This window comes from Saimiri boliviensis, chromosome 20 (genome assembly GCF_048565385.1).
Source record: "Saimiri boliviensis isolate mSaiBol1 chromosome 20, mSaiBol1.pri, whole genome shotgun sequence".
Lineage (NCBI taxonomy): Eukaryota > Metazoa > Chordata > Mammalia > Primates > Cebidae > Saimiri > Saimiri boliviensis.
In genome coordinates, this window is record NC_133468.1 from 34407727 (window position 1) to 34422628 (window position 14902).

General features: G+C 44.6%; 1 protein-coding gene across 1 annotated transcript in view; it reads right to left on the reverse strand.

Moving 5' to 3' along the window:
* The window catches only part of BAZ1B (bromodomain adjacent to zinc finger domain 1B), an 89789-nt gene that overhangs the window by 63899 nt on the left and 10988 nt on the right, over nt 1–14902 (reverse strand). Inside the window, exons 2-3 of the mRNA XM_039460490.2 lie at nt 6777–6893; nt 5711–5855 (exon numbers count right to left, since the gene is read on the reverse strand). Of these exons, the coding sequence (XP_039316424.1) occupies nt 5711–5855; nt 6777–6893 (262 nt within the window). The remainder of the gene's footprint in view (nt 1–5710; nt 5856–6776; nt 6894–14902) is intronic.

Consider the following 14902-nt stretch of genomic DNA (forward strand, 5'->3'; position numbering starts at 1 on the left):
CCAGGCATTGTAGCTACAGTCCCAGCTACTTGGAATACTGAAGTGGGAGGATGGCTGGAGCCTGGGAAGCGGAGGCTGCAGTGAGCCAAGGTCAGTGAGCCAAGGTCATACCACTGCACTCCAGCTTATGCAACAGAGCCAGACCCTATCTGAAAAACAAAAAGAACATTAGTAGTACCTCAGAATCTCCCAGTAAGTCACGCTCAGGGGGAAAAAACCCTTTCCTCCCGACAGTGGTAACAAATATTCTAAGTTATTTAGTTTTGCCTGCTTTGAGTCTTCTGGAAATGGATCCATACTGTATTCTTCTGTGACTTCTTTCAAGTTCATATTTTTTCTGCTATATTCTATGGCTTAATAATTTGTTTATCCATTCACCTACTGATGGCTACTTGGGTTATCTCCTCATTGGACTACTAAGAACAATTCTATTAATATACTTAGGCAAATCTCCTGGGGCAAAATTAAGCGGGTAAATACTCAAGAAAAAAATACTTAGTCAAAGGATATGTGTAATATCCAACTGTATTCAGCAATGCCAAGTGTTTACCAAAATAGATAGGCTATTTACATTACGAGCAATTCCATATTCCTGTTAAAACTTGGCAGTAAATTTTTCTTCTTTATTAATCTGATGTGTGTATATTATCTCACTATGGTTTTGATCAGATTTCCTGCATTACTGATGAGGTCAAACATATTTTCATGTTTATGGACATATATACCTCCTCAATATCTCTTTCCTTGCCTCAATCTTTTTTTGCTATGTTGCCCACACTGGAGTACAGTGGTGCGATCATAGCTCACTGTAGCCTTGAACTCATGGGTTCAAGCAATCCTCCTGTCTCAGTCTTCTAAGTCGCTGAGACTACAAACATGCCCTACCACGTACAGCCAATTTTTGTTATCTTCTGTAGAAACAAGGTCTACCTATGTTGTGCAGGCTGGTCTGTACCCCTAGCTTCAAGCCATCCTCTCGCCTCAGCCTCCCAAAGTACTGGGATTATAGGCAGAATCCATTCAGCCCATCTTTCCTCAAACATTTCTTCTTTCACCTTGCAGATGTGTGCAAAATATTTTGGTTTTGCAACTTCAAATCTATTTCCATCCTTCTCTACCTGGCTCTATGCTTACAAAGGCTGACCTTTACAGCCTCCACCAAGACTCCTGTTGCCATCTAGATTCTGGTGAGTTCAGTTCACAGGAGCATCAGCAGAAAACCAGAAGATGGAAGTAAAGTGTTACTGGGGTGTTTATTCCCAAATGCCTCCCTAGAAGATTGATTACAGTTTTCTCTCACTACCCAAGTACTCTTCAACAACAACGGCCACTCTGTTCTAGTTCCTGCACCCAATCCTTCCCTCTGTTTCCTTGGGGTTTAGAAACAATAAAGTCTTAAATGAAAGTTGCTAGGAAATTTTTTTAAAAAATGATAAAGTCGCCGGGCGCAGTGGCTCATGCCTGTAATCCCAGCACTTTGGGAGGCCGAGGCGTGTGGATCACGAGGTCAAGAGATCGTGACCATCCTAGTCAACATAGTGAAACCCCTTCTCTACTAAAAATACAAAAAATTAGCTGGGCATGGTGGCGCGTGCCTGTAATCCCAGCTACTCAGGAGACTGAGGCAGGAGAATTGCCTGAACCCAGGAGGCGGAGGTTGCTGTGAGCCGAGATTGCGCCACTGCACTCCAGCCTGGGTACCAAGAGCGAAACTCTGTCTCAAAAAGAAAAAAAAAAAGATAAAGTCTCCCCTAACTGCTGATAGGTATGAGGTACTTAATCTTTCCTTGTTAAGTTTTCCTTGACCCTGATCAGACTGCCGTCTGCTGTCAACAGCCCCTTTGTTAAACTCAATCCAATTGCATTTGAGTACGCCATCTGTTTCCTGCCAGGACACTGACTGATACCAAGTATGTGATAAGAACCCACTAGTGGCCAGCCACAGTGATTCATACCTGTAATCTCAGCATTTCCCAAGACCAAGGTGGGAGGATCACACAAGCTCAGGAATTTGAGACCAGCCTGGGAAACATGGCAAGACCCCATCTCTTTATAAAAAATAAAAAACAAGCTGGGCGCGGTGGCTCACACCTATAATCCCAGCACTTTGGGAGGCCAAAGCAGATGGATCACGAGGTCAGGAGATTGAGACCATCCTGGCTAACTCGGTGAAACCCCGTCTCTATTAAAAATGCAAAAAATTAGCCAGGCATGGTGGCACACGCCTGCAGTCCCAGCGACTCAGGAGGCTGAGGCAAGAGAATCAGTTGAACCTGGGAGGTGGAGATTGCAGTGAACTGAGATCACACCACTGCACTCCAGCCTGGGCAACTGAGCAAGATCTCAAAAAATAAATAAATAACTTAGCTAGGTATGGTGGTGAGTGCCTACAGTCCCAGCTACTCAGGAGGCTGAGGCTGGAGGACTGCTTGAGCCTGGGAGGTTGAGGCTGCAGTGAGCTATGATTGCATCACTGCACTCCAGCCTAAGAGACAAAGCCAGACCCTGTCCCAAAAAAAAAAAAAAAAAAAATAGAGGCCAGGCATGGTGGCTCATGCCTGTAATCCTAGCCCTTTGGGGGGCCGAGGCGGGTGGACCAGCTGAGGTCAGGAGTTCAAGACCAACCTGGTCAACATGGTGAAATCCTGTCTCTACTAAACACACAAAAGTTAGTTGGATATGGTGGCAGGCGCCTGTAATCTCAGCTACTTGGGAGGCTAAGGCAGGAGAATGACCTGAACCCAGGAGAGAGAGGTTGCAGGGAGCCGAGATGGCTCCACTGCACTCCAGTCTGGGCAATAAGAGCAAAACTTCATCTCAAAAAAAAAAAAACAAAAACAAAAAACATAAATAAACAAAACCCCACTGCCAGATACGACAAATAAAAAAGAACTAGCTAGGGGATACAAAAGAGTCAAAGTAAATTACTTCAACAAGGAACAAACACGAATTGAAACCAGAGAGAGAGGTGTGAATCTTGGTCCCGTCGTGTGCTGGCTACAGCAGCACCAACTGCTGCTCAGCTGGCTACCAAGCTATTCCCTCCTTCTCTCTTGCCAGCCTGTCTCTTTTGAGACTTAAACACAAAGGAAGACACTCTTTCTCAGCCCCCGCTGCAGCTCTGGCTGGTTATGTAAGCCAAAGTCTAGCCAGTAACATGTAAAGATAAAGGGTGGAGCTTTCTATTTTATGCTTCTAGAAAGATTTTTCCAGATATGCTTCTAGAAAGATGTTCTTAGCCTGCTTTGGTAAGTATTCCCTCACTCTGAAGACAGTCACAATTTCACAACCAAGAAGCAACAAAGCTAAGGGCCAGAACTCAACATACTGAGACGAACAGAAGAGAAACACAAAGTCTAGTTCCTTGACAATAATATTCAACCTCTATACCGAACTTGGAACTATCAGCATCTAAGACTTACTATGTGAGATAACCACATGTCCTTTTTGTTTAAGCCAGTGTTACTAAAAGTGTTGTACCTCATGTGACCGCATCATCACTACCCTGCAGTGTTAAAATTTAAAAATGTTAGGTCCTATCCTAGACCTTCTGAACTCTCAAGGAATGGGCTGAAGATGGTTCAAGCAATTCCCCCACCTCAGCCTCCCGAGTAGCTGGGTCTACAGGCATTGGCCACCACACTTAGCTAAATTTTGTATTTTTTGTAGAGACAGGATTTTGCCATGTTGGCCAGGCTGGTCTCGAACTCCTGACCTTAGGTGATCTGCCCACCTTGGCCTCCCAAAGTGCTGGGATTACAGGTGTGAGCCACCATGCCCAGCCAAAATAATGTATTTTCAGTTATGCTAAAGGTTGAGAACTAAGGGCCACTATTAAAATTTCACTACATGTGGCTGAAAGCACTCTTAACTAGCATGAATCAACCATGACATACCATTCAGATATATAAGGCTGCCTACCACCTCAAGATTTTTGTGCAAATTCTGCAAGACATTATGTAAAGAAATTAGCCCAGTGTCAAGTACCTACACATAGATATTTAACCTTTCTCCTGAATCTTACCTTCAGCTTTCACAAGATTACATAGGGACTGCTTTAGTATTAGGTATCACTTTTGTAATAGTTATCCTTTAGCTATTTTGACTGGATAATTAAAAAACAAATCTAAGTAGAAAAAGAAAAAAGCCACCTCTCATTATAGTGAGGATTTGTATAAAACATGTCTGAAAGTCTTTTAAACTTAGTAAGAATTTATGTGCTCACTTTGCCAGCGCATACAATGAAAGTGGAATGATACGGAGAAGATGAGCATGGCCACTGCATGGGCGGAGCACAGTGCCTAATGCCTGTAATCTCAGCACTTTGAATAGCTCAGGAGTTAAGAGACCAGCCAGGGCAACATGGTGAAATCCAGTCTCTGTAAAACATACAAAAAAATTAGCCAGGTATGGCCAGGCACAGCCAGGCACAGCAGCTCACACCTATAATCTAAGCACTTTGGGAGGCCGAGGTAGGCGGATGACCTGAGGTCAGGAGTTCGAGACCAGCCTGACCAACATGGAGAAACCCCATCTCTACTAAAAATACAAAATTAGCCAGGCGTGGTGACAGACACCTGTAATCCTAGCTACTCAGGAGGCTGAGGCAGGAGAATCACTTGATCCTGGGAGGCGGAGGTTGCGGTGAGCCAAGATCACGCCATTGCACTCCAGCCTGGGCAGTAAGAGCAAAACTCCATCTAAAAAAAAAAATTAGCCAGGCAAGGTAGTTGACACTTGTGGCCCGAGCTACATCGACGATGACGTGGGAGGACTGCTTGAGCCCAGGAGGTGGAGGCTGCAGTGAGCCGAGATAACGTCACTGCACTATTCCAGCATGGGTAACAGAGTTAAGACCCTGTCTCCAAAAAAAAAAAAAAAAGAAAAAAGAAAAATCAAAACCAAAAAGGCGAAACAGCATTATCAAAAAAGGACAAAAAAGACAAAGGAAGGAGGACGCACTCACTAGTACAACAAAGTGTAGCAATTACTACAATACTAAAACACTCCTAGTGATGAACGTGCTTCTAAAATCTGGTTCAAGGCCAGGAGAATTCATATGCCTGCAGTCCCAGCTACTCCAAAGGCTGAGGTGGGAGGACGGCTTAAGCTAAGCCATCCAAGGCTACCGTGAACTATGACTGCACCACTGAACTCCAGACTGTGCGACAGAACGAGACCCTGTCTCTAAACAAATAAATAAAAATAAAATGTAGTCCTTAGAATACTTGATATTACTATTAATATCAAGTATTAGGCTGGGCACCGTGGTTCACGCCTATTATTCCAGCACTTTGGGAGGTCAAGGTGGGTCGATCATCTGAAGTCAGGAGTTCAAGACCAGCCTGACCAACATGATGAAAAGCCACTGCTACCAAAAATACAAAAATTACCCGGGCATGGTGGCGGGTGCCTACAGTCTCAGTTACTCAGAAGGCTAAGGTGGGAGAATCACTTGAATTCAAAAGGCCAAGGGTGCAGTGAGCCAAGATGGCATACTGCATTCCAGCGTGGGCAACAGAGCAAGACTCCGCCTCAAAACACACACACACACACACACACACACACACACACACACGTATTAACAGCAAGTGTTAATACTTGATATTAAATATAACACAATTTTATATACACAGAAATGTGTTCTGTAATCTATGTCAGCAGCTCTAATTCTGATGGTAAGTCAAATTAGAAACAAAGAGGCACTCACCTCAAAGTCACACTCTTCTCCCACAGCGTATTTGGTCATGATCTCCAACCAAGCAGTATCCACTAACTTCTCTAAGGAGGCTGTGTTATGGTGAACCATTTCCAGAACAAGCTTTTCATACCAGGCAGGAAACTCCTCCTTCAAACTAAATAAATGTTATTAGTTGTCAAAAAAACACAGAAAAACTTATCCAGAGATTTAATTCGAGTCAATTCAAACATTTCTTCCTTTCTTTTCCAAACATTTCAAACATTTCTTGCTCTGTCACCAAGGCTGGAGTGCAATGATACAATCATAGCTCACTAGCCTGCACTTCCTGGGCTCAAACGATCCTTCTACCTCAGCCTCTCAGGGAGCTGGGATCAAACGCATGCACCACTGCATGTACCCTCTTTTTTTTTTTTTTTTTTGAGACAGAGTCTCACACTGTCGCCCAGGCTGTAGTGCAGTGGCACGATCTTGGCTCACTGCAACCTCCGCCTCCTGGGTTCGAGCAATTCTCCTGCCTCAGCCTCCCGAGTAGCTGGGACTATAGGCACGCGCCACCACGCCCAGCTAATGTTTTTATATTTTTAGTAGAGACAGGATTTCACCATGTTGGCCAAGATGGTCTGGATCTCCTGACCTTGTGATCCGCCCACCTTGGCTTCCCAGCTACTCGAGATGCTGAGGCGTGAGAATGGCCTGAACCCAGGAGGCAGAGGTTGCAGTGAGCCGAAATCGTGCCACTGCACTCCAGCCTAGGCAACAGAGCAAGACTCCATCTCAAAAATAAAAATACACTACATTTCCAGCATATTTACGAGGTGAAAGAATGGAGCAGAAACACTCAAAGGCCTGGGAAATACCTAAATAAGTACATATATAACTAAATAAATATTCCACACGTTGCTACTAACAAAATGCCATTAGGCAAAGGAACCTAGAAACCCCTACAGTACACTAATGTAATATATTCTAATTTCTGCCCTATAAATTTAAATACAAATACTGCTTTAGAGTTAATATTCCCTCCTTCCCTAACAATGTGAAGATGGTGCCAAAGGGCAATGCTTCTACTACTTACAGCTCAGCAACTTCCTGTTCTTCCTCCCAGGCTTCCTTGTGTGTTAGCTGACTGCTTCCAGTACTCTTGCACGTCCAAATGCGCTCACTGTACCTTTCTAAGCGGGCTTCATACTCTCTGTTGGCCGTAGTTCAGGAAAACAATATGCAAGCAACAGAAACAATTAACCCATACCCATAAGATACTTATATATAGAAAAAAAAACCTGCAGTATCCTTTTTAAAATGTGTAGCATGAGAACATAAAAATGGAATCAGGGTCTTCAAGCAGAATCAGGGCCCAAAGCAAAATGACTATGACTAAAGTATAATGAGAATGGATCATCATGGGCTGGGCACACTGCATGGGATTTACCGACTGGGATGATCACGTCTCTAAACGTATTTTGGGAGGCCAAGGTGAGAAAATCACTTGAGACCAGGAGTTTGAGACCAGCCTGGGCAATACGGTGAGACCTCGCCTCCACAAAATATAAAAATTAAGGGCCGGGCGCAGTGGCTCACGCCTATAATCCCAGCACTTTGGGAGGCCGAGGCGTGTGGATCACGAGGTCAAGAGATAGAGACCAGCTTGGTCAGCAAGGTGAAATCCCGTCTCTACTAAAAATACAAAAATTAGCCGGGCATGGTGGTGCACGCCCGTAGTCCCAGCTACTCGAGAGGCTGAGGCAGGAGAATTGCTTGAACCCAGGAGGCGGAGGTTGCGGTGAGCCGAGATCGCGCCATTGCACTCCAGCCTGGGTAACAACAGCGAAACTCCGTCTCAAAAAAAAATAAATTAATTAAAAATAAAAATGGTGCCGGGCGCGGTGGCTCAAGCCTGTAATCCCAGCACTTTGGGAGGCTGAGGCGGGTGGATCACGAGGTCGAGAGATCGAGACCATCCTGGTCAACACGGTGAAACCCCGTCTCTACTAAAAACACAAAAAAATTAGGTGGGCATGGTGGCACGTGCCTGTAATCCCCGCTACTCAGGAGGCTGAGGCAGGAGAATTACGTGAACCCGGGAGGCGGAGGTTGCAGTGAGCCGAGATCGCGCCATTGCACTCCAGCCTGGGTAACGAGCGAAACTCCATCTCAAAAAAATAAAAATAAAAAATAAAAATAAATAAAAAAATAAAAATGGTTTTTCATGTTTTACAAAAAAAATTAGTATTTTAGTACAAATGTGATTTCCTCAATTCACCAAAGTTTCATTACACAAGACTTACACTGTACTGAAACTTCATAAGGAAATGTAAAGATAAATTAAAACACAAGTCATAAGAAATAACAATGTAAGGTAAGTGAAATTTTTTGAAAACTCAAGATAGTCTGCAAGTTTAAGAATCAGTCCACTGTACCTCCATTAGAAAAAAAAAAAAAAAATCGGTCTACAGTAAGATGAGATGACTAGGCCACAGTCTCACAGGCAGTTTGGAATAACCTTGAGCGTATGTTAATGATCCATTGACCCACAGCCCTACAGCCACCTTGGAAACATTTGTTCCTTCTCAGTGTTTGCAAGTTTGTCCAACCTGTGGCCCAGGACGGTTTTGAACACAGCCCAGTAAAAATTCATAAACTTTCCTAAAACATTATGAATTGGCCGGGCCTGGTGGCTCACGCCTGTAATCCCAGCACTTTGGGAGGCCGAGGCGGGTAGGTCACCTGACGTCAGGAGTTCAAGACTAGCCTGGACAACGTGGTGAAACCTCGTCTCTACTAATAATACAAAAATTAGCCGAGTGTGGTGGCATGCATCTGTAATCCCAGCTACTCGAGAGGCTGAGGTAGGATGATCACTTGAACCCGTTAGGTGGAAGTTGCAATGAGCTGAGATCATCCCACTGCACTCCAGCCTGGGGCAGACAAGAGTGAAATTCTGTCTCAAAAAAAAAAAAAAAAAAAATCACGAGTTTTGTGTGGGGTTTTTTTTGCCAATCAACTATTGTTAGTGTTGGTGTATTTTATGTGTGGCCTGAGACAATACTTTTTCCAATGTGGCCAAAAGATCAGATACCCCTGGTTTAAAAAATACATTTCATAAAACATGGAAGTATTCCAAAAAGGCCAGGTGTGGCGGCTCACACTTGGAATCCCAGCACTTTGGGAGGCCAAGGCGGTCGAGGTCAGGAGTTTGAGACTAGCCTGGCCAACATGGTGAAACTCATCTCTACTAAAATACGAAAATTACCTGGACATGATGGCAGACGCCTGTAATCTCAGCTACTCAAGAGGCTGAGACAGGAGAATCCCTTGAACCCAGGAGGAGAAGGCTGCAGTGAGCCAAGATTGTGTCATTGCACTGCAGCCTGGGCGACAAGAGTAAGACTTTGTCTCAAAAAAAAAAAAAGTGGCTGGGTGCAGTGGGTCACGCCCGTAATCCCAGCACTTTGGGAGGCTAAGGTGGGTGGATCACGAGGTCAGGAGATTGAGGCCTGTAGTCCCAGCTACTTGGGAGGCTGAGGCCTGAGATTCGCTCGAATCCGGGAGGCAAAGGTTGTAGGGACCCAAGATCGCGCCACTGCACTCCAACCTGGGCAACAGAGCGAGATGACGTCTCAAAGAAAAAAAAAAAGTATTCTGAAAAGTACTTCTGGATATAATAGTTACCCAGTCTCTACGATATCTCCAATAAAACTTACATTCAGAAGATCATCTACTAGCCACTTATCTTCGTGAGGGAGACGGGAAGAAAACGTCGAGTTGGTACCATAAATACAGCAACTAACTTTCCACACAAAACCAACCGGAATTCACCATTAGCTGGTCGCTTTCAAATTCAAATGGCAAGCAACTAATTTCCTTTTACGCTAAGCAACAGATGTTATGTAAGAAAATCAACTGACTTAAGTAGAAAGTTAGCGAACAATACCTGTATATTCCAAGTGACCCGTTTTCTAGTGGTTGAAATAAAAGTATTTAAACAGCTTCCTCTATAATACTACCTAACAACTAAACAAATATTCTAATTTTTGTTTTTAGAAACAAGACCTTGTTATGTTGTCCAGGCTGGCCTGATTTCCTGGGCTCAAGAGATCCTCCTGCCTTGGTCTCCTGAATAGCTGAGATTTCAGGTTCACACCGAAGCACCTAGCTCATTTTTATCTATTTATTTATTTTTGATACAGGGTCTCACTCTGTCACCCAGGCTTAAGTGTAGTGGTTGGATCACGGCTCACTGTAGCCTTGACCTACTGGGATCAAGCAATCCTGAGCCTCAGCCTCCTGAGTAGCTGGGACTACAGGCGCACACCGCCATGTCCAGCTAAATTTTTTAACTTTTGCAGAGTTGGGTTCTCACCAAGTTGCCCAGGTTGGTCTTGATCTCCTAGGCTCAAGCAGTCCTCCTGTCTCAATCTCCCAAAGTGCTGGGATTACAGGTGTGAGCCACTGCATCCGACCTCATGTTTAATATAGAACATAGATTTTTTCCAGGATTTTAATCAGCAAAAAGGCAAACAAGAACAAACCACAGGTAATCCAAAATAGTAATCCAATATATAAGCACCTTTGCTCATTGTGGATCTTTCTCCAGATCTGCTAAAACTGAAGTAATAAATCCATTTCCTTAGCAGGGGTGATGCTAATATCTAAGTGATTAAACAAAATATATAGTATGAGTGAAAACCTGAGTCAGACTTCCATATACAGCTATGCAAATCCAATCACTGAAAAATTCTCAAGCCTATACCCAGAGAAGAGCAAGAGAATGGCTTCCATAGGGCATTAATTATCACAAGATGGTTTTGTCCGCTACACTAGGGGAGTGGATGGGATGGGTAGTAAAATAAGGATAGAGAAGGAATCAGTAAGTGGACTTATTTAAACTTTCAAAAAGCTTGATAACATTCTAACACATTATTTACCCATTAAGAAGCTCCAGAAGGCATAGTGGCTGAGGCCTGTAACCCATCATTTGGGAGGACAAGATGGGGAGGATCCCTTGAGCCCAGGAGTTCAAGACCAGCCTGAACAACACAGCAAGACTCTATCTTTACAAAAAATGATTAAAAAAAAAAAAAAGAAGAAGAAACTCACTGTGTCATCAGAGAGAATGTAACAGAAACTACATTAACAAATATGTCTTTTTTCTTGGAGACGAAGTTGTGCTCTGTTGCCTAGGCTGTAGTGCAGTGGTGCTGTCTTGGCTCACTGCAATTTCTGCCTCCCAGGTTCAAGCGATTCCCCTGCCTCAGCCTCCCGAGTGGCTGGGACTACAGGCATGTGCCACCAGGTCCTGCTGATTTTTGTATTTTTAGTGGAGACAGTTTCACCACGTTGGCCAGGCTGGTATCAAACTCCTGACCTTGTGATCCACCTGCCTCAGCCTTCCAAAGTGCTGGGATTATAGGCGTGACCCACTGCCAGCCAACAAATACTGCTCTTAAAGAGAGAACAATTAAGTTTTTTTTATTACAGGTTGAGGATTCCTTATCCAAAATGCTTAGAACCAGTAGTAGTTTGAATTGCAAACTTCTTTCAGATTTTGGAGTATTCGCATTATAATTACTAGTTTAGCATCCCAAGCCCAAAAATCCAAAATGCTCATTGGAGCAAATCCAATCACTGAAAAATTTTCATTGGAGCATTTTGGGGTTCATCTTGAGGCTCAAAAACCTTCAAATTTTGAAGCATTTCTAATTTGTGGATTTGAGGTGTTCAACCTAGACCTGTTACTTTAAAAAGTAGGGGTCGGCCAAGCACAGTGGCTCATGCCTGTAATACCAGCACTGTGGGAGACGACCAAGGCAGGAGGTGAGGAATTCCGAGACCAGCCTGGCCAAAATGGTAAAACTCCATCTCTACTAAAATTTGGCCAGGTGTGATGGCATGCACCAGCAATCCCAGCTACTCAGGAGGCTGAGGCAGGAGAACTGCTTGAACCTAGGAGGCAGAGGTTGCAGGGAGCTGAGATCCCAATATTGCACTCCAGCCTGGGCAACAAAAGTGAAACTCTGTCTCAAAAAAACAGAAAAGGAGGGGCTGGGCATGATGGCTCATGGCTGTAATCCCAACAGTTTAGGAGGCCCAGGCAAGAGCACCACTTAAACCCAGGAGTTTGAGACCAGCCTGGGCAACACAGCAAAACCCCATCTCTACAAAAAAAAAAAAAAAAAACACCAAAAAATTTAAAAATTAGCTACTGTAAGTGGTGGCACAGGCCTGTAGTCCCAGCTATTCAGGGATCTGAGGTGGGAGATCACTTGAACCCAGGAGGCATAGGTTGGAGTAAGCTGAGATGGTGCCACTGCACTCCAGACTGGGCAACAGAAGACTATCTTTTAAAAAAAAAAAAAAAAAAAAGATTGTCCAAAGGGAACACTTTCCCTCCCTCCACACACAACTCCCCCAACCCTGCCCCCGACACAAATAAAGAAATAAACACCTGTTCCTCTTCCAGGGTTCCCTATTTCAGAGAATAATACTGTAATCCAATAGAAAACCAAACATTGGCCGGGCGCAGTGGCTCAAGCCTGTAATCCCAGCACTTTGGGAGGCCGAGGTGGGTGGATCACAAGGTCAAGAGATCGAGACCATCCTGGTCAACATGGTGAAACCCCGTCTCTACTAAAAATACAAAAATTCAGCTAGGCATGGTGGCACGTGCCTGTAATCCCAGCTACCCAGGAGGCTGAGGCAGGAGAATTGCCTGAACCCAGGAGGCAGAGGTTGCGGTGAGCCGAGATTGCGCCACTGCACTCCAGCCTGGGTAACAGGAGCGAAACTCCGTCTCAAAAAAAAAAAAAAAGAAAACCAAACATTATCCTTGGCTCTTCCCCAATCACCAAATCTTGTCAAATCCACATCATTGGCCAGGCATGGTGGCTCATGCCTATAATTCCACCACTTTTGGAGGCTGAGGCAGGCGGATCACCTGAGGTCAGGAGTTCCACACCAGCCTGGCCAACACAGTGAAACCTCATCTGTACTAAAAATACAGTAATTAGCCTGTGTGGTGGTGCACATCCATAATCCCAACTGCTTGGGAGACTGAGGCAGGAGAATCGTTTGAACCCGGGAGGCAGACGCTGCAGTCAGCTGAGATCAAACCACTGTAATCCAGCCTGGGCAACAGAGCAAGACTCTGACCAAAAATAATAATAATAATAATAATAATAATAATAATTTATCAGGCTGGGCGCGGTGGCTCAAGCCTGTAATCCCAGCACTTTGGGAGGCCGAGGCAGGTGGATCACGAGGTCAAGAGATCGAGACCATCCTGGTCAACATGGTGAAACCCCGTCTCTACTAAAAATACAAAAAATTAGCTGGGCATGGTGGCACGTGCCTGTAATCCCAGCTACTCAGGAGGCTGAGGCAGGAGAATTGCCTGAACCCAGGAGGCGGAGGTTGCGGTGAGCCGAGATTGCGCCATTGCACTCCAGCCTGGGTAACAAGAGTGAAACTCCGTCTCAAAAAAAAAAAAAAAAATTAATAATAATTTATCTCTGAAATCTATCCATTGTGCTTTTTCTCCACTTCGAAGGCTAGTAAGTTTATTCAAACGACCATTAACTATTGCCAAGACTTTTTTTTTTTTTTTTTTTTTTTGAAACAGGGTCTTACTCTGTTGCCCAGGCTGGAGCGCAGTGGCACGATTTCAGCTCACCGCCACCTCCGCCCCCCACGTTCAACAGAATTCTCCTACCTCAGCCTCCCAAGGCTGGGATTACAGGCATGCGTCACCGCGCCCCCGCTAACTTTTGTGTTTTTAGGAGAGACAGGATTTCACCATATTGGCCAGGCTGGTCTCAAACTCCTGGACTTCAGGTGATCCACCTGCCTCAACCTCCCAAAGTGCTGGGATTACAGGCATGAACCATCAAACCCAGTCACTTACCTAGACTATTTTAATAGCCATGTCACTGTCAAGATGCTACTAGTCTCAAGACTGGAGATCTATTCTCAACACTGCAAGCCAGGCGCAGTGGCTCACCCCTGTAATCCCAATACTTTGTGAGTCTGAGGCGGGCAGATCAGTTGAGGCCAGGAGTTTAAGACCAGCATGGCCAACGTGGTGAAATCCCGTCACTACTAAAATTACAAAAAGATTAGCCAGCTGTGGAGGTACGCTCCTGTAATCCCAGCTACACAGAAGGCTGAGGCAGGAGAATCACTCAAACCCGGGGGGGCAGAGGTTGTGGTGAGCTGAGATCATGTCACTGCACTCCAGTCTGGAGAACAGAATGAGACCCTGTCTCAAAAACAAAAATATAAAAACAGTGCAGCCACAGTAATCTTTCTAAACCTAAAAGCCTGTTTCCTTTCATATTCAAATTTTTCAAAAGCCTCCACTGAATCTAAAGCCCAGAGGAAACTCCTCAGCCCACCTAGCCCACCTCACAAGTGCTAGCGTGATGCCATCCTTTTCTGTAGCTCTCACTACTTACTAGGCAACTCATCCCCAATCCCACTTCTCCACTCAAGCCAGTGTGAAACTTTTACTTTTTAAAAATCAAAAACCTTCAGCCAGACGCAGTGACTCATGCCTGTAATCCCGGCACTTTGGGAGGCCAAGGAGGGCAGATCACTTGAGATCAGGAGTTTGAGGCCAGTCTGGCCAACATGGTGAAACCCCCATCTCTACTAAAAATACAAAAATTAGCCAGGCATCGTGGTGGGCGCCCGTAATCCTAGCTACTTGAAAAGCTAAGGCAGGAGAAGTGCTTGAACGAGTTGCAGTGAGCGGAGATACGGTCACTGAACTCCAGCCTGGGTGACAGAAGAGAATCTGTCTCAAAAAAAAAAAAAAAATCAAGAACCTTCAAACTCACACAATCACAAACTCATCACACCTTCTCTGCCAAGAATATACAGTTCTCTATTATTCATCTAACTAAATTCTAATTATCCTTTAGATCTCAAAAATAACTTTTCCCAGAAAACATTCCTTGAACCTTCAAATGCGATAGATTGTATTAGTTTCTAACTATTCACCTCCTTTCCATAAGAGGATTTTACATCTCCACCCACTGCCATGTGGCTTGTTTGCAAGGTCCCTGAAGAGGAACGTACCTCTCCTCCCTATTAACATTAAGCTTGACCACGTGACTTGTTTCGGCAATACATGTGAGCAGATGTAATATATGTCACTTCCGGAAAGAGGCTTAAAACCTCATGACGTCTTCTTCTAGCTCCTTC